General features: G+C 39.3%; 3 gene segments (V, D, J or C); all 3 read left to right on the forward strand.

Moving 5' to 3' along the window:
- The first annotated feature begins 609 nt into the window (after nt 1-609).
- On the forward strand, nt 610-1,900 carry LOC113126913 (immunoglobulin kappa variable 3-20-like). The segment is given in 2 exon segments: nt 610-661; nt 876-1,900. Coding segments are annotated over 2 exon segments (360 nt in total).
- Nucleotides 1,901-12,572: 10,672 nt separating this feature from the next.
- Nucleotides 12,573-13,351, forward strand: LOC113126888 (Ig kappa chain V region 120-like). The segment is given in 2 exon segments: nt 12,573-12,625; nt 12,733-13,351. Coding segments are annotated over 2 exon segments (384 nt in total).
- A 4,128-nt stretch (nt 13,352-17,479) lies between these two features.
- On the forward strand, nt 17,480-18,357 carry LOC113126907 (immunoglobulin kappa variable 3-15-like). The segment is given in 2 exon segments: nt 17,480-17,660; nt 17,877-18,357. Coding segments are annotated over 2 exon segments (363 nt in total).
- Nucleotides 18,358-18,408: the final 51 nt, after the last annotated feature.

Consider the following 18,408-nt stretch of genomic DNA (forward strand, 5'->3'; position numbering starts at 1 on the left):
TAAATTTCAATGATTTCCCTTCATGTTACATTAAATATATTTCAGTTAGAAACTTGGAATTGGTTTTCCTTATCTGACTTATTAAATATCTACAAAAATCTTTCTTCAAACAGTTTTTTACTTTTTATATTTGTTTTCATTTCTATTTCTGGGTCAGCTTTTTTAAAAGTGTAGTCACTAAATTTATTGTGAAAAACACCTGCATTTATCTCTAAACCTTTGTCTGACTTTGAGGCTTTTCAAATCACACATTGCACAAACAGACCTCAACTTTGATGAAATATTAAAAATTATTCTCTGTAATAAGCCTCAAACTTCTTCCACAGCTGAAGTCACATCAGCCTTTATAGCTCTTCATCAAAATCAGATGGACGTATATACAGTGGGTTGTGACACCATTGTGTCAGGAATGATGTACATACTCAGTTTATATGGTCGTTACTTGCAGCACAGGGGGAAACATCCTGATACTGTGTTGAACAGCTGCAGCTGACTGACTCTGTGTGTTTGCATATGTGTCCTGCCTCTGTGCTCCAGATGTTAAGAGGCCCGTGTTGATCAGTTGCCGTCCAGGCCTTTCAGAGCCACCGACACACCGGCAGCATAATGATGATGATGTCTCTGACTCTACTGCTTGCCACCCTGGGGCTCCTGGTTCAGGGTGAGACTCTTCTGAAAACTTTGCTTCAGGATGCAGCCAGGTTCACCACAATGATGTTCTGCTCTGATGGAGAAACGCTGACACGAGCAGCACTGAGCTTCTTCCATCTATTGTCCATGTTAAAGACATGATCCTCGTCTCTTTGGATGATGATCGTCTTTCTCCAAGCTGGACTGGTCTCAATAAGCCTTCTCCTCTTTTTCATGTTTTCCAGGTTCATCAGGACAAATCACCCTGACTCAGTCTCCTGGAGCTCAGTCTGTTGTTCCAGGACAGACTGTCAACATCAGATGTAAAGCCAGTTGTCATGTTAGTAATGATTTGCAGTGGTACCTTCAGAAGCCTGGAGAAGCTCCTAAACTCCTGATTTATAATGCTGCATCACGTCAGTCTGGAGTTTCTGATCGTTTCAGTGGGAGTCAGTCTGGGACTGACTTCACTCTGACCATCAGCAGAGTTCAGGCTGAAGATGCAGGAGTTTATTATTGTCAGCAGGATAACAGCTTCCCGTTCACACAGTGAAATAACGTCGTACAAAAACCTCCCTCAGCTGCTGAGGAACTGATGTGAAGTGACAGCTGCACAGAAACTGAAACACTGAGAAACATGACTACAAACATGTTTCACAGTTAAATATAATTAGGACATTTTGACAATGTAGAATTTTATAGTTAATAAAGTAAATAGTTAAAGCATGATTGTAATAAAATTTAAATTGGTATAATAAAATAAAATACACCTGTTCTCAAAACAGATAATACAGATCAAAACAGGAATATTAACATAATTTTATAGTGGATTAATATATTTATATCATGAAAACTACAGATATTTTGTTAGAAAACCCAACAAACATAACAAGTGATAAGTTGATTTACTGAATTTGAACACTAAATGATTTGTATTAACTTTTCCATAATAGAAATGTTAAATGTGGATGTTGTCAATGTTCAGTGTTCAAACTGTTGTAGATTAATTCAAAGGACATTTCAACATGGCCTCCTTCATCACTGTTGCCCACATTAATACCTGCTGCTTTGTTCTCTCACTGCAAAACTAAGACACTATGTTGGACTGAGAGTTAAATAATCTCAGAGAGTTTTAATAGAATCACCTCTAAAAATACAGACTGATCATCATATTCTAGCAGGATGTTAATACTTGTAGATTATAAATAAAAGACATTTGAACTAATAACATCCACAGAAACTTTGTTGATTCAAAGACAAACTTTATTATCTTCAAATGTGAACAGTGTCAGCATCACCATGAGCAGAAAAACATCACTATTGAAATCTTTTATTCTAAACAAAGAGACAGATTTGCAGAGAGCAGAGTAAAACTAGAATCAGAGTAAAACCAGTATTGGAGTCCCAGTGAGTCAGGTCAGGACTGGGAGCACTGGTCTCTCCTCAGTGTCTCTGTGACCGGACTCTGGGAGCCCTGGGTGGCCTCACAGGTCACAGAGCCCACCTTCCCCCACTGGTCTGCAGGGAGCCTCAGGGTGCTGCTCCAGCTGTAGCGGCCGTCCTTCCCCAGCACCCCGGGGCTCCTGCTCTCCTCCCAGCTGCTGCTGCTGCCGTCCACCTTCCAGGCCAGACTCCAGTCTGAGGGGAAGCCCTTGTTGGCCAGGCACATGAGCGTGGCCTTCCCCTGCTGCAGCTCCTGGCTGGAGGGGCCCAGCACCGTCAGGGTGGGACGGACATCACCTAGGAGACACCGATCGGCTTAGAGCACAGGTACCACACAGCTGTCAATCAAACAGCACACACCTGGACACCTTTCCTGTGTCAGAGTGGATTTTCTCCTTTAAGGACTTTGTGTCAGATGGTTTTTCTGCTCCACCAGTCACTGACTCACACATTGTTTCACTTCCCTTTAACAAACCTCTCATGCACATCAGCACAGAGACAGTCAGCTCACAGTTTGACCTGAAATATGTCAAACTACAGACGATACAAAACTGGATCATCAAAAACATCCAAAATATTTACATTCAAATATTTAGTGAAAGAAACAAACACAGAAAATGACCTGAATGAACTTCATGTTGATTTCAGTCATTGTTTAACAAACTGTTCACATGATTTCAAGCCACATTTATAATAACATGTGATACAAGAACAACAGTTTTGTAGATTTTCAAATATTCATCTTTATCTTCACTGTTTTGTAGATTAAGTCAAATTCAAAGTCACTGTGATAATAGTTATTGTGGTGGAAAATCTAAAGATTTTCTTAGTCATTATAGACTTTCAGTGTTTGTGGAAGTGATTTAAATTTGAACATGACTGAAATTTGTAGAAATTTGTAGAAACAAGTTGAATCAAACTGCTCTGAGTTCACCTTCATGAAGGAGGTGGAATAAAACCATAAATACTAAACAAATTACAAATATAAATGAAAGTTTGATCAGGCAGAAACATTAAAAACAGAATTTAAAATGTCACTTTACAATATTATATTTAGTATTTGTGCAGAAACTTACTTCCAAACTCCAGTCTGGTTCCTCCACCGAACGTGTACCACAGTGATACAAACTGATTGAGGCGTCGTACAAAAACCTCTCAGTGCAGAGACTCGGCTCTTTGAGTCTGAAACAAACAAACTCAACAAAAACAGTCTGGTTGAAAAAAAAATTATACCACATATGGAATGAAAAAAGAACTACAATGGCTTCAAATACAGTATTTTGAATATATTTTTTATTATTTTCAAAAATATTTTTTCCTTAATTAATCCAACAATAAAAGTTCAAAAGAATTGAGACATTTTGACCAGATAATATCTGTGGAAGAATAAATCCAAAATCCTGCAGTATAGATTTGGAAAATGTTCCCCAAAATTTTGTCTTCCATTGATAATCAGCCTGATCAGAGTGATCCAAGTCCCTGTTGGACTCAGTCAGAACATTTCCATAGAGAGCCACTTTGCATCAGCAGCACCATGCTCCAGTGCTCTGGGACAGTTTATAGTCCTGAGAGTTGAACACTGGATGACTGACAGCTGTCCTTCATGACAACAGAAGCCACAGAAATCCTCCTCATCAAAAACATGACTCTGATCTCCGTCCTCATCTGGACTCTCCTCTGCTGCTGCTTCACAGGTAAAGTCCAGAGAATCCAACTCCTCTCCTCTATGAACATCCGTCGCTGTGAAATGAAGCCAACAAAACCATGAGGCTGCTTTATGTTTTTGTCTGTGTGTCCTCAGAGTCCAGAGGCCAGGTCACAGTGACTCAGCCTGGAGCAGTGAGCTCTGCTCTGGGAGGCTCCGTCACCATCAGATGTAAGACCAGTCAGAATGTTCATGGATCAGATCATTTAGCCTGGTACCAACAGAGAGATGGAGAAACTCCTAAACTGCTCATTTACCGGGCTAGCACTCGAGAATCAGGGACTCCAGGTCGTTTTACAGGCAGTGGATCAAACTCTGACTTCACTCTGACCATCAGTGGAGTCCAGGCTGAAGATGCAGCAGTTTATTACTGTCAGAGTTTTCATGTTATCAACAGTCAGTACGTGTTCACACAGTGAAAAATGGTCGTACAAAAACCTCCCTCAGTCAGACTGAACAGAAACTGAACTGACTGCTGCAGCTGGAAACTACTACAGAGACTGATACAGTTCACTGACACACATCAGTTAAATAGAGTCTATAGAGCAACTACTGTATATTCTGTATGTGCTTACACAGAATAATTAGACAGTTTGTTTCTCTTTAGACATTTAATATGTCCTAGTTGCTAATTCACACCATCATTAAATCAGCTTTTATGCCAATGACCTCCTAATATACATCACAATATGCTCATTTTTCCTTTGTTCACGTTGTTTTAGAATCACTTATATGAAGACAGTTTTCCTGCCTTCTCACTTGGCCCGTAATTTAAATGTCACCAAACTGAAATAAGTTCAAGTATTTCCCTTTATCCTAAACTAAATAAGGGTCAATGTAAAGCTTAGAATTGTTTTTCCTTATGTGATGTGTCAAATGTCAAGCATTTCCCACAGTGAGGTTACAGCACTGTCAACAACAGCGTTGTCAGATAAACATCTACTGTAGTGGAATTTTCTTCCAAATGCTGCATGATCCATCATCTTAAATTCAAAAGTTATTAAAGAGTGGTCTGACAAAATAGGATTTGGGGCGAAAAACGAGTAAATGTTCAATTTCGATGCCATAGGTCAGAACAAGATCAAGGGTGTGATTGAAAGAGTGGGTGGGTTTATTAACGTTTTGAGTGAAACCAATTGAATCTAATATTGAATTAAATGCAGTGCTGAGACTATTATTTTCAACTTCTACATGAATGTTAAAATCTTCCACTATAAAGACTTTATCTGAACTAAGCACTAAATCAGACAGGAAGTCTGGAAATTCAGTTAAAACCTGTAAGGGACAAGTAGAACTGGTTTTTGTTTTCCAGTTTGACTGGTAGATTGCAGCTACTCCTCCACCTCGACCTGTGCTTCAATGAACATGACAATTTTTATGACTGAGGGGGGTTGATTCATTTAGACTGACATATTCATCCTGCTGCAGCCAGGTTTCAGTAAGACAGAGTAAGTCAATTTGGTGATCAGTTATCAAATCATTTACTAACAGAGAAGAGATTTAGACCTAGAGACTGTTGGAACTGGAATGTCCTCCCTCAGTTCCGCGTGTTCGTTTGATTGATAAAACAGAGGAGATAAATATGGTCTCAAATTAGCCGTTTATTAACACACTGAATAAAGCAGTTGCAGAGCTCTGGGTCAGACTGTCCCTAACACCAACAGTGTTCTCTGTCAGTTCATGAAGTCTGACTCCCTATTTTTCCCTTAACCCAGTGATAATATTACAGAGTGAAATGTGCAATCTTTAGGAAGCTGGCGTGTTCTTCTCCCATAGGTTGAGAACGCTGGGATGTCCCGAGATATCCCCTGTTGCTATGCCTCCTGGCAGAGGTCAACCTGCCCTGTAAGACAGAGTTCAACAACAAAAGCACCAGGCACATCCTATCTGATGTTATGTCTAATTTATTTCTCATCCTGTGGGAAACCTTGCAATTACTGAAAAACAAGTTCATGTCTAAACTACTATTGTTTCACACATACTAGAATGCTTCATGATTATACTGTAATAATGCCTTAAAGGTTTAATCCATATTATGATAAAAGTAATCTAATACTGCCTTATACCTTAAGCTGTAATGTAATAGAAGTAATAATTCCCACAAGACATAATATTTAATATCCACATCTGACTGTTCTGTTTTTCTGTTCAGTAAGAGGAGTGGTCCTAATTTTTATTAGGTTTTTATGAATAACTCCTCGTGTTAACTTCGAGGATGTTCGAGGGGCAGACAGACAGTCTCTATAGCGTTTTGGGGGGGGGGGCTGCTCTAAAGAAACTGCAGAGAGGCATTTTAGACTGAGCCTCTGCGTCCCCGTCCCCACTCTGGATTGTTGGATAATAAAATCGAGCAGATTTCTAGGAGAGGAGAGCAGCACCATCCAAAGTGGGATGGATGCTGTCTCTCACTACCAGACTGGGTTTTTCCCAGAAAGTGGCCCAATGTCTATGAAGCCCACATCATTTGCTGGACACCACCTGGACAGCCAGGGACAGAATGACAACATGCGCTAAACATGTCCCTCTTAGATCCATCTTTCATTAATAACTGCAGACCCATAAAGCAGTTCAAAATTCTAGTCCTGACATTTAGAGCTTTACATGGACAGACTCACCCCTATATTTCTGCCTTGATCCAACCCTACAGTTCTGCTCCCAGTCTGAGATCTGCAGGACAGAATCTGCTGATGGTCCCTCGCACTCTTCTCAAGACCCACGGAGACAGATCTTTTCAAGCTTTTGCTCCCAGACTCTGGAACAAACTCCCTCTTTCCCTGTGCTCGTTGGGCTCTGTAGATGCTTTTAAAAAGCAACTCAAGACATTCTTTTTTTTAATCAAGCATTTCAGTCAAAATAGGCTCAGGGGTGTTACGACTCACTGTACCTTTTTTATGCTGTGCATTCCATAATGTTTTTGTATTTTATGATGGCTTCTATACGTGAAGGACCTCGTGACAGCTGTCTGAGAAAGGTGCTATATAAATTTCTACTTCTTCTTCTTATTTGCTTATTATTGACACTATTCAAAAAGTGGTTAATGCCCAGCTGAAGGACTATATAGATAGACATAATACTCATGGTCTATTTCAGTCTGGTTTCAGGAAGCACTAAAGCACAGAAACAGCCCTGATCAAAATAGTGAATGATATACATCCTAATACTGATGCTGATAGAACAACATGGACTGGTTATTGGACTGGTTCAAATCATATCTTCAGATATAAAATATTTTGTTTCTCTTGCTCGTTATAATTTCTCTTTCAATGGCCTCTGGGGTCCCACAGGGTTCAATACTTGGGCTTCCTTTTAATCTTTACACATTTCCATACTGAGCAATTCCAAAAGGAAAAACCAGTTGTTTGGTTGGAATCTGATATGAATTTTAATAATTACCTTAAATCCATACCTAAGTCAGCTGTTTACAATCTAAAGAACTGCGAACTCGCTGACTATCTCTTTTAGGATTGACTATAGGATTACAGTATATTGTTGACTGTTAAAGCATTGCGTGATCTTGCAGCTAATTATCTAAGAGACTTTTTAGTGTGAAACACATGAAAACGAAGCCTGAGATCACAGAATCATAATTTGCTAATTAACCTGAAGCCCACAGCGAAGCATGGGGAAGCTACTTTTAGCTATTTCACAAATAAACCTTGGAATAAGCTCCCCATAGATTTAGAGTCTAAAAGGATCCTGTGTTCTCAGGCTTTGAAATAATTTTCCTTACTGTTTTTAATAAGTGGGGACTTTTAATGTGGATAATCATTTTTACACCTGCATGTTGTTTTTCTTTTATTGTTGCTATACTGTTGTTTTTTTATGCAGTGAATGTTGTATTAATTTTGTTTTAAATTGTATTGTCTTATTTTGGTAAATATCTTGAGATGTCTTTGACATGATATTGGCGATAGATACATAAATTTAAGTTTCATTGAGTTCTATAGACTCTGTTTAACTGATGTGTGTCCTCAGTGAACTTTATCAGTCTCTGCAGTAGTTTCCAGCTACAGCAGTCAGTTCAGTTTCTGTTCAGTCTGACTGAGGGAGGTTTTTGTACGACCATTTTTCACTGTGTGAACACAGCCTGATTGTTTAACCAGTGTTCACTCTGACAGTAATAAACTGCTGCATCTTCAGCCTGGACTCCACTGATGGTCAGAGTGAAGTCAGAGTTTGATCCACTGCCTGTAAAATGACCTGGAGTCCACGATGCTCGAGTGCTAGCATAGTAAATGAGCAGTTTAGGAGTTTCTCCATCTCTCTGTTGGTACCAGGCTAAAGCAACTGATCCATAAACATCCTGACTGGTCTTACATCTGATGGTGACGTCTCCTCCCAGAGCAGAGCTCACTGCTCCAGCCTGAGTCACAGTGACCTGGCCTCTGCATCCTGAGGAAACAGAGACAAAAATAATTGTTGGCTTAATTTCGCAGTGACGGATGTTCATAGAGGAGAGGAGTTGGATTCTTTGGACTTTACCTGTGAAGCAGCAGCAGAGGAGAGTCCAAATGAGGATGGAGATCAGAGTCATGTTTTTGATGAGGAGGATTTCTGTGGTTTCTCTTGTCATGCAGGACAGCTGTCACTCATCCAGTGTTCAACTCTCAGGACTATAAACTGTCTCAGAGCACTGAAGCATGGTGCTGCTGATGCAAAAGTGGCTTTTTATATTCCAGATGTCACCAAACTCAAATAAAGTAGGTAAATTTCAATGATTTCCCTTTATGTTACATTAAATCTATATCAGTTAAAAACTGACCAACTTATTAAATATCTACAAAAATCTTTCTTTAATCATTTTTATTTGTGTTCATTACATTTATGGATCAGCTTTTTTAAAAGTGTAGTCACTAAATTTATTGTGACAAACACCTGCATTTATCTCTAAACCTTTGTCTGACTTTGAGGCTTTTCAAATCACACATTGTACAAACAGACCTCAACTTTGATGAAATATTAAAAATTATTCTCTGTAATAAGCCTCAAACTTCTTCCACAGCTGAAGTCACATCAGCCTTTATAGCTCTTCCTCAAAATCAGATGGACGTATAGACAGTGGGTTTTGACACCATTGTGTCAGGAATGATGTACATACTCAGTTTATATGGTCATTACTTGCAGCACAGGGGGAAACATCCTGATACTGTGTTGAACAGCTGCAGCTGACTGACTCTGTGTGTTTGCATATGTGTCCTGCCTCTGTGCTCCAGACGTTAAGAGGCCAGTGTTGATCAGTGGCCGTCCAGGCCTTTCAGAGCCACCCACACGCCGGCAGCACCATGATGATGATGAGGATGATGATGTCTCTGACTCTACTGCTGGCCACCCTGGGGCTCCTGGTTCAGGGTGAGACTCTCTTCTGAAAACTTTGCTTCAGGATGCAGCCAGGTTCACCACAATGATGTTCTGCTCTGATGGAGAAACGCTGACACGAGCAGCACTGAGCTTCTTCCATCTATTGTCCATGTTAAAGACATGACCCTCTTCTGTTTGGATGATGATCGTCTTTCTCCAAGCTGGACTGGTCTCACTAAGCCTTCTCCTCTTTTTCATGTTTTCCAGGTTCATCAGGACAAATCACCCTGACTCAGTCTCCTGGAGCTCAGTCTGTTGTTCCAGGACAGACTGTCAACATCAGATGTAAAGCCAGTTCTAATATGGGCAGCTATCTCCACTGGTACCTTCAGAAACCTGGAGAAGCTCCTAAACTCTTGATTAGATACGCTACAACCCGTCAGTCTGGAGTTTCTGATCGTTTCAGTGGAAGTGGATCTGGGACTGACTTCACTCTGACCATCAGTAGAGTTCAGGCTGAAGATGCAGGAGTTTATCACTGTGGACAGAGTGGGCACAGCTTCCCGTTCACACAGTGAAATAGCGTCGTACAAAAACCTCCCTCAGCTGCAGAGGAACTGATCTGACTTCCACAGCTGCACTAAACCTCAAACAACATCAAAATATGTTTTGACATTATTTTTAATTATTTTATGGCTTTTAATTCATCCATCACATAATTTAGTAACTAGTTAAAGCAGAGTTTAGATCAGGGCTTCTGTGTTACAGTGAATGTTTGCTCTTCACATCAGGAAAAACATATTTCCAAAGAACTGGTGGACACTACAATTAGCAAACCCTTTTACAAAATACTCATTTGTCCCCACATTATACTAAAAAAAAAAAAAATCAGTGAACAGGAAAACAATTCACAATCAGATACAATAATTGACCCACTATAGACCATGTTGACATTTTTATTTATTAACTTAATCACTGAAGTATTTTTTGTTTGTAACTGCTCATAAATAATGAAAGAGCAGATTTGTTGCAGTTTAAAGTTTGCATAGTAAATGTTTTATATACAACATTATTATTGAACTACAGATTCATATTGTTGTTTGTTTGTTGTTTTTCTGTCCAACAGATTCTGATGTTCCTCCCTCTCCAACATCAGTGAAGGAAAAGTTTCATAAAAGTAAAATCTAGAAATCTTAACATCTCTAAATTGATGTAATTGTTTCAATGATGTTCACGCGTGCTGAGTTTGAATATCTGGATTAGAATTAATGCCTTTATTTTGTGAAGAAAGAGCATCACAGTGTCTGTTGTCAGATCTTTTGTTCTTTCAGCCTGACACTGCTCAAATGTAAAAACAATTTCATTTGAAAGTGGTTTTTCACTTTTTGTGTGTCTCTATATGCTGATGATATTTGACTTTATAGTTCCAATTTCTACATTTCCTCAGACACTGAATATTTGTTTCCTCAGAAAATTAAGAAGGATATAAACTTTTAATTGCAACAAAGTAAATTAAACTTAACTATTACTCTCATCTGGGCTAAAAAAGTAAAATATTGATGAGAGTAATGAATGAACGTGATGAATAAATAAAAGATTAAAATGCAAATAGTTCAAATGATACCTTATAAAAACTGTCTGTAAAACACAGCTGCTGATAAACACATGAACTAAAACTGAGCTCCAGAAAACACCCAAACACCCAATTGAGTTGATGATCAGATCTTTATTAACTCTGGAAACTTTGACACAATCAACGTTAAACAAAACTAGCAAACATATCTGGAAGTAAGAGGAGAAGAAGAGATTTTCAGAGTGAGACAGTATCAGAGTAAAACTACTATCAGAGTCCCAGTGAGTCACGTCAGGACTATGAACACTGGTCTCTGCTCAGTGCCTCTGTGACCGGACTCTGGGAGCCCTGGGTGGCCTCACAGGTCACAGAGTCCACCTTCCCCCACTGGTCTGCAGGCAGCCTCAGGGTGCTGCTCCAGCTGTAGCGGCCGTCCTTCCCCAGCACCCCGGGGCTCCTGCTCTCCTCCCAGCTGCTGCTTCTGCCGTCCACCTTCCAGGTCAGACTCCAGTCTGAGGGGAAGCCCTTGTTGGCCAGGCACATGAGCGTGGCCTTCCCCTGCTGCAGCTCCTGGCTGGAGGGGCCCAGCACCGTCAGGATGGGACGGACATCACCTAGGAGACACCGATCGGCTTAGAGCACAGGTACCACACAGCTGTCAATCAAACAGCACACACCTGGACACCTTTCCTGTGTCAGAGTGGATTTTCTCCTTTAAGGACTTTGTGTCAGATGGTTTTTCTGCTCCACCAGTCACTGACTCACACATTGTTTCACTTCCCTTTAACAAACCTCTCATGCACATCAGCACAGAGACAGTCAGCTCACAGTTTGACCTGAAATATGTCAAACTACAGACGATACAAAACTGGATCATCAAAAACATCCAAAATATTTACATTCAAATATTTAGTGAAAGAAACAAACACAGAAAATGACCTGAATGAACTTCATGTTGATTTCAGTCATTGTTTAACAAACTGTTCACATGATTTCAAGACATATTTATAATAACATGACACAAGAACGAGTTTTGTAGATTTTCAAATATCCATCTTTATCATCAATGTATTGTAGATTAAGTCAAATTCAAAGTCACTGTGATAATAGTTATTGTGGTTGAAAATCAAAAAATATTTTTAAAACATTTTAAAGTTTCAGTGTTTCTACACTTCACGTGGTTTAAATTTGAACAGACAGAAATTTGTAGAAACAACTTGAATCAAACTGCTCTGAGTTCACCTTCATGAAGGAGGTGGAATAAAACCATAAATACTAAACAAATTACAAATATAAATGAAAGTTTGATCAAACAGAAACATTAAAAACAGAATTTAAAATGTCACTTTACAATATTATATTTAGTATTTGTGCAGAAACTTACTTCCAACTTCCAGTCTGGTTCCTCCACCGAACGTGCACCACAGTGATACAAACTGATTGAGGCGTCGTACAAAAACCTCTCAGTGCAGAGACTCGGCTCTCTGAGTCTGAAACAAACAAACTCAACAGTCATTGAAAATTATTTCTCCCACATAAAAAAATAACTACAATGGCTTCACATACAGTATTTTGAATATATTTTCCATTTAACAAAAAAAACATTTCTTAATTAATTCAACAATGAATTTACAAAATAATTGAGACATTTTGAGCAATTTTGGGAGAATAAATCCAAAATCCTGCAGTATAGGTTTGGAAAATATTCCCCAAAATTTTGTCTTTCATTGATAATCAGCCTGATCAGAGTGATCCAAGGCCCTGGTGGACTCAGTCAGAACATTTCCATAGAGAGCCACTTTGCATCAGCAGCACCATGCTCCAGTGCTCTGGGACAGTTTATAGTCCTGAGAGTTGAACACTGGATGAGTGACAGCTGTCCTTCATGACAACAGAAGCCACAGAAATCCTCCTCATCAAAAACATGACTCTGATCTCCGTCCTCATCTGGACTCTCCTCTGCTGCTGCTTCACAGGTAAAGTCCAGAGAATCCAACTCCTCTCCTCTATGAACATCCGTCGCTGTGAAATGAAGCCGACAAAACCATGAGGCTGCTTGATGTTTTTGTCTCTGTGCCCTCAGAGTCCGGAGGCCAGTTCACACTGACTCAGCCTGGAGTAGTGAAGTCTGCTCTGGGAGGCTCCGTCACCATCAGATGTAAGACCAGTCAGAATGTTTATGTGTCAGGCAGCGCCCACTGTTTACACTGGTACCAACAGAGAGATGGAAAAACTCCTAAACGGCTCATTTCCTATGCTAACACTCGAGAATCAGGGACTCCAGGTCGTTTTACAGGCAGTGGATCAAACTCTGACTTCACTCTGACCATCAGTGGAGTCCAGGCTGAAGATGCAGCAGTTTATTACTGTCAGAGTGAACACTACATCAACAGTCAGTGGGTGTTCACACAGTGAAAAATGGTCGTACAAAAACCTCCCTCAGTCAGACTGAACAGAAACTGAACTGACTGCTGCAGCTGGAAACTACTGCAGAGACTGATACAGTTCACTGACACACATCAGTTAAACAGAGTCTATAGAACTCAATGAAACTTAAATTTATATTTATGTCTATATCACCGACTGTCAAAGACATCTCAAGTTAATTAACAAAATAAGACAATACAATTTAAAACAAAATTTTAATCAAAATTCACTGCATAAAAACACAACATGCAGGTGTAAAAATGATTCTCCACATTCAAAGTCCCCACTCATCAAGTACAGTAAGGAGACTTATTTCAAAGCCTGAGAAAACAGGAACCTTTTAGACTCTAAATCTATGGGGAGCTTATTCCAAGGTTTAGTTGTGAAATAGTAAAAGTAGCTTCCTCATGCTTCGCTGTGGGCTTCAGGTTAATTAGCAAATTATGATTCTGTGATCTCAGGCTTCGTTTTCCTGTGTATCTCACTAAAAAGTCTCTTAGATAATGAGCTCAATGATGCTTTAACAGTCAACAATATACTGTAATCCTATAGTCAATCCTAAAGAGACAGGTGACCAGTGCAAAGTCTGAAGAACTGGAGTAACATGTTCAGTTTTCCTAGAGCTTGTTAAAACTTTTTTACACTTTGTACAAGTTGAAGTTGTTTGATTGACTTTCCATGAAGTCCTGTTAAAATACTGTTACAGGGGTCATGTTGTGTGGTGACAAAGGCATAAATGAGTCTCTCATAATTATGTGTGGACATTAAGTCTCTGAGCCTGGTAAGTTTCTTCAGATTGTAAAAGGCTGAATTAGTTTTGGATTTAACATGATTATAAAAGTTCAAATCAGAGTCCAACCAAACTCCAACATTCTCAACACAGGCATTGCCATTTTAGAGTTGTTGGGAAATAGAAGGTTGAAGTATTAATCTACTACTTTGTTTACAAATACAATGACCATAGTTTTTTCCTGATCAGTTGGAGAAAGTTTGATTTCATTCATAAATTTATACAAGAACCTAAATGGTCTAGCAGGGCATTATCAATCACTGAGGATGACAGACTGATCTCAGTATCATCAGCATGATTGTGGTATTCAACATTAAAGTCACGAATGATGGAAGCATATAAAGACTAAAAAGAAGCCCAAGTATTGAACCCTGTGGGACCCCATACACCAGGCTGATGGAAGAAGAATTATAACGAGCAAGAGAGACAAAATATTTTCTATCTTGAAGATATGATTTGAACCAGTCCGATACCATCCCAATAGACCTACCAAGTTTTCAAGTCTATCTAGAAGGATGGTGTGGCCCACTGTGGTAAATGCAGCTGACAGATCTAATATTATAACATTAACATTATAGTCATGAATGATGGAAGTGTGTAAAGATAAAAAAGAAGCCCAACTGAACTCTGTGGGACCCCATAGGCCATGTGGGGTCCCACACAGAGGAACTATAACGAGCAAGAGAGACAAAGTATTTTCTATCTTGAAGATATGAGCTGAAACTGTGCAGTAACATCCCCATCGACCAAACAAGATTTCAAGTGTATCTAGGATGGTGTGGCCAACTGTGGCAAATGTTGTTTTAGCTTCATCAGTATTTAGATGTATAGAGTGGTGCCTGTTAGGTGGCAGCGAGTGGCAGCAGCTCCTCTGTTTGTTTTTTTTTGTTTTATGCAAGTTTTGATGAGTTTTTACTAAATTATCATCTGTTAATCCAAGTCAAGTCAAGATGTTTGCTTTTTCTCTGATAATGGATGAAAGTGGAGGAGTTGGGATCTTCTACTTCCTGTGGAAAGACATATGGAGGTTATGGAAACTGCATCAGAAGACATACGTTTCCGTGGCAATGACAATGGAACAACTGTTAGCTCTCAAGAGAACAAGTCTGCTTCTTGGTATAAAACCTAAAATCCCCCAAGACCTGATGAGGCGTAGGAGGGGCTGGAGATGTAAACCATGTCTCCCAACAATCATTATGGGGAATGTGAGGTCACTCTGCAACAAAGTGGATGAACTTTCTGCTTTAGCTAGCAGCCAGCCAGAGAGTTTCATTGATTCAATTTAATACTTGTCAAGTATGTTGGGTTTCTAACAAAAATATCTATAGTTTTTCTACCTGGGATATAAATGTGTGAATCAAATTAAAAACGACGATTTAAATATTAATGTCTTTTCATCTATATTATGTATTTTATTTTGGGGATACAAGTTTAAACGTAATAACAAACATGTTGTAACTATCTACTTTTTTTAGGCTGCTCCAATGAGGGGTTGCCACAGCAGATAAATGTAATTGTAATTTCAGCATTAGAAAAATGTTAAGGTACAATACAGAGAATAAGTTTTGGAGTCACATTAAAGTAAATTTCTTTCTGAAGCATGTGCAATGTGACATGTGAAAAGCCTCACAGGACTGAGTTTTTCACAATACATTGTGACATTTGTGACTATACTTTTAAAAGAGTTGATCTGTAATTGAAACAAAAACAAACAAACAGTAAGAAACTAATTCGAGACAGAATTTTCTACACATTTGACATGTTAGATTAGAAAAATCAAACCCAAGCTTTTAATTGATCCATGATTAACATAAAGGTAAAAACTTTAAACTTCATTATTTCAGTTTGGTAAATTGGAATTATAGGCCAAGTGAGGAGGAAGAAAACTGCCTTTAGGGATTATATAACAAACTGTAAAAAGGTAAAATGAGGATATTGTGGGGTAAATTAAGAGTTATCAGGACCTGATTTAACCCGGATAAATAAAAATATAAAGAGAAACAATTCAAGTATATGTACTGATTCATTCTAAGCAAATACAGCATATACAGTAGTTGCTCTATAGACTCTGTTTAACTGATGTGTGTCAGTGAACTGTATCAGTCTCTGCAGTAGTTTCCAGCTGCAGCAGTCAGTTCAGTTTCTGTTCAGTCTGACTGAGTTTTTGTACGACCATTTTTCACTGTGTGAACACCCACTGACTGTTGATGTTATGTTCACTCTGACAGTAATAAACTGCTGCATCTTCAGCCTGGACTCCACTGATGGTCAGAGTGAAGTCAGAGTTTGATCCACTGCCTGTAAAACGACCTGGAGTCCCTGATGCTCGAGTGCTACTACCATAAATAAGCAGTTTAGGAGTTTCTCCATCTCTCTGTTGGTACCAGGCTAAATGATTTGATCCATGAACATTCTGACTGGTCTTACATCTGATGGTGACGGAGCCTCCCAGAGCAGAGCTCACTGCTCCAGGCTGAGTCACTGTGACCTGGCCTCTGGACTCTGAGGACACAGAGACAAAAACATAAAGCAGCCTCATGGTTTTGTCGGCTTCATTTCACAGCGACGGATGTTCATAGAGGAGAGGAGTTGGATTCTCTGGACTTTACCTGTGAAGCAGCAGCAGAGGAGAGTCCAGATTAGGACAGTGATCAGAGTCATGTTTTTGATGAGGAGGATTTCTATGGCTTCTGTTGTCATGAAGGACAGCTGCCAGTCATCCAGTGTTCAACTCTCAGGACTATAAACTGTCCCAGAGCACTGGAGCATGGTGCTGCTGATGCAAAGTGGCTCTCTATGGAAATGTGACCTGTGAAGCCACCAAAGGTCCTGTCACAGTATCAACATATCACATACACGTATAGAAACACATCAGTTAAACAGTCTATAGAACAGCTACTGTATGTGCTTACAAAAAATCAGTACATATGGTTGAATTGTTCCTCTTTAAACTTTGCATTAACCAAGTCATTTCCATTTGAAAAAACTTTGAATTCACACTATCCCAAAATCAGCTTTTATGCTGATGACCTCCTATTATACATCACAATATCTTCATTTCCCTTCTTTCAGTTATTAATACAATCACTAATTAAAGGAAGGTTTCCGGCCTTTCACGTTTTTTATATTCCAGATGTCACCAAACTCAAATAAAGTAGGTAAATTTCAATGATTTCCTTTTATGTTACATTAAATATATTTCAATTAGAAACTGACCAACTTATTAAATATCTACAAAAATCTTTCTTTAATCATTTTTATTTGTGTTCATTACATTTCTGGGTCAGCTTTTTTAAAAGTGTAGTCTCTAAATTTATTGTGAAAAACACCTGCATTTATCTCTAAACCTTTGTCTGACTTTGAGGCTTTTCAAATCACACATTGCACAAACAGACCTCAACTTTGATGAAATATTAAAAATTATTCTCTGTAATAAGCCTCAAACTTCTTCCACAGCTGTAGTCACATCAGCCTTTATAGCTCTTCCTCAAAATCAGATGGACGTATATACAGTGGGTTTTGACACCATTGTGTCAGGAATGATGTACATACTCAGTTTATATGGTCGTTACTTGCAGCACAGGGGGAAACATCCTGATACTGTGTTGAACAGCTGCAACTGACTGACTCTGTGTGTTTGCATATGTGTCCTGCCTCTGTGCTCCAGACGTTAAGAGGCCAGTGTTGATCAGTGGCCGTCCAGGCCTTTCAGAGTCACCCACACGCCGGCAGCACAACGATGGTGATGATGTCTCTGACTCTACTGCTGGCCACCCTGGGGCTCCTGGTTCAGGGTGAGACTCTCTTCTGAAAACTTTGCTTCAGGATGCAGCCAGGTTCACCACAATGATGTTCTTCTCTGATGGAGAAACGCTGACACGAGCAGCACTGAGCTTCTTCCATCTATTTTCCATGTTAAAGAAATGATCCTTTTCTGTTTGGATGATGATCGTCTTTCTCCAAGCTGGACTGGTCTCACTAAGCCTTCTCCTCTTTTTCATGTTTTCCAGGTTCATCAGGACAAATCACCCTGACTCAGTCTCCTGGAGCTCAGTCTGTTGTTCCAGGACAGACTGTCAACATCAGATGTAAAGCCAGTTCAAGTGTTAGTAATGATTTGCAGTGGTACCTTCAGAAGCCTGGAGAAGCTCCTAAACTCCTGATTTATAATGCTGCATCACGTCAGTCTGGAGTTTCTGATCGTTTCAGTGGGAGTCAGTCTGGGACTGACTTCACTCTGACCATCAGTAGAGTTCAGGCTGAAGATGCAGGAGTTTATTACTGTCAGCAGGATAACAGCTTCCCGTTCACACAGTGAAATAATGTCGTACAAAAACCTCCCTCAGCTGCAGAGGAACTGATGTGAAGTGACAGCTGCACAGAAACTGAAACACTGAGAAACATGACTACAAACATGTTTCACAGTTAAATATAATTAGGACATTTTGACAATGTAGATTTTTATAGTTAATAAAGTAAATAGTTAAAGCATGATTGTAATAAAATTTAAATTGGTATAATAAAATAAAATATACCTGTTCT

This window comes from Mastacembelus armatus, chromosome 11 (genome assembly GCF_900324485.2).
Source record: "Mastacembelus armatus chromosome 11, fMasArm1.2, whole genome shotgun sequence".
Lineage (NCBI taxonomy): Eukaryota > Metazoa > Chordata > Actinopteri > Synbranchiformes > Mastacembelidae > Mastacembelus > Mastacembelus armatus.